A 1,406-nucleotide genomic window follows, 5' to 3' on the forward strand; every position below is an offset into this window, starting at 1 on the left:
AGTATAGAAAGTGTAAAAACCATGATTCTAAGTTTATATCCTTTGCCTTACTCCCATTTGATGACCCAAAATGTATTTGAACATGGTTCTTTATCTTATTTGATTGGGTAACCTGCTATAAGACAGACATTTGTTCTCACATTGATACAATTTAAGCTGTGATAAATGAATATACATTTAAATGCTTTCTTTCTGGGTGTATTGATGTGCTTAAATTTGTTTACCCCAGGTGAAAAGAACATGGCTCCTGAGAACTTGCCAGTGGGGATTTTGTTCTTTTCTCAAACAGCTGTAGGGATCCTTGGTAACTGGTCAATTCTTCTTCATTATGTCATGTCTATAATCACTGGAAAAAGTTTGATGCCCAAAGACCAGATTTTAAAGCATCTGACTTTAGCCAATTCCTTGGTTATTATCTCAAGAGTAACACCTCACATAATGGTACAACTGGGGTTGCAGTATCTCCTGGATGACCTCTTATGTAAACTTACTCTCTACAGCAATCGAGTGTCCCGGGGCATTTCCTTGCACTGCACCTGCCTCTTGAGTTGTTTCCAAGCAATCACAATCAACCTGAGCCACTCCAGGCTGATGACACTTACACACTTTGTCTCAAAATACATGATTCAGTTCTGTTCTATAAGCTGGCTTCTACATCTGCTTCTAAACATCAAGACAGCTGTAGATGTGATTGGACCAAATACTATAAAAAATGTCACCAGGAAAATCATGTTGGGATACTGTTCAGCATTTGCTTTTGGCAATGGTGTTACTGGCCTACATTTGTTCTTTGTTTGTTTCACTGATGGCCTGTGTTTGAGCATCATGGTATGGGCCAGTATCTTTATGGTGAAGATTCTCTATAGGCACAAGAGTCAGCTACATTACATTCACAGTGCCCACCATCTCCTCAGAGTCTCCCCTGAAGACCGAGCCACAAAAACCATCTTGATCCTTGTGTGTACCTTTGTCCTCTCCTACTCAATGTCCTTCATACTCATTATATATACTGTGGTTTTTGACAATCCAAGGCTGTGGATAATAAACATATTTACATTCCTAGACACATGCTTTCCCACATTTTGTCCCTTCATCCTTATCAGTAATAACCAATCTACTCCCAAGAATCCTTTATCCTGCTGTAGTAGAAGGATATTTATAATGGTCACTTGTGTGTTATGTTAAATTCAAATAGTCTTTCATCCATTATCATACATTAGACTTAGCCATGACTAACTGTTATTAACCGAGTCAATGGTTCTGTAAATTAAGTATCATTAACTGTTATAGCTATCATAATGCTGGCTAAACAATTCCATGATACTAAGATATCTCTTTGTTTTCATTCAAAATACTCTAAAATTAGGAGTCATCATATATTGAAGAATTTCTTATGCCTTCAGATA

General features: G+C 37.3%; 1 protein-coding gene across 1 annotated transcript; it reads left to right on the plus strand.

Annotated features, from left to right (window-relative positions):
• Positions 1-204: 204 nt before the first annotated feature.
• On the plus strand, positions 205-1,185 carry LOC110314690 (vomeronasal type-1 receptor 4-like). Its single transcript, XM_021188934.1, has one exon. The coding sequence runs from the start codon at positions 205-207 to the stop codon at positions 1,183-1,185; it is 981 nt and encodes a 326-aa protein (XP_021044593.1).
• The last annotated feature ends 221 nt before the right edge of the window (positions 1,186-1,406 follow it).

This window comes from Mus pahari, unplaced genomic scaffold (genome assembly GCF_900095145.1).
Source record: "Mus pahari unplaced genomic scaffold, PAHARI_EIJ_v1.1 scaffold_12421_1, whole genome shotgun sequence".
Taxonomy (NCBI): Eukaryota; Metazoa; Chordata; class Mammalia; order Rodentia; family Muridae; genus Mus; species Mus pahari.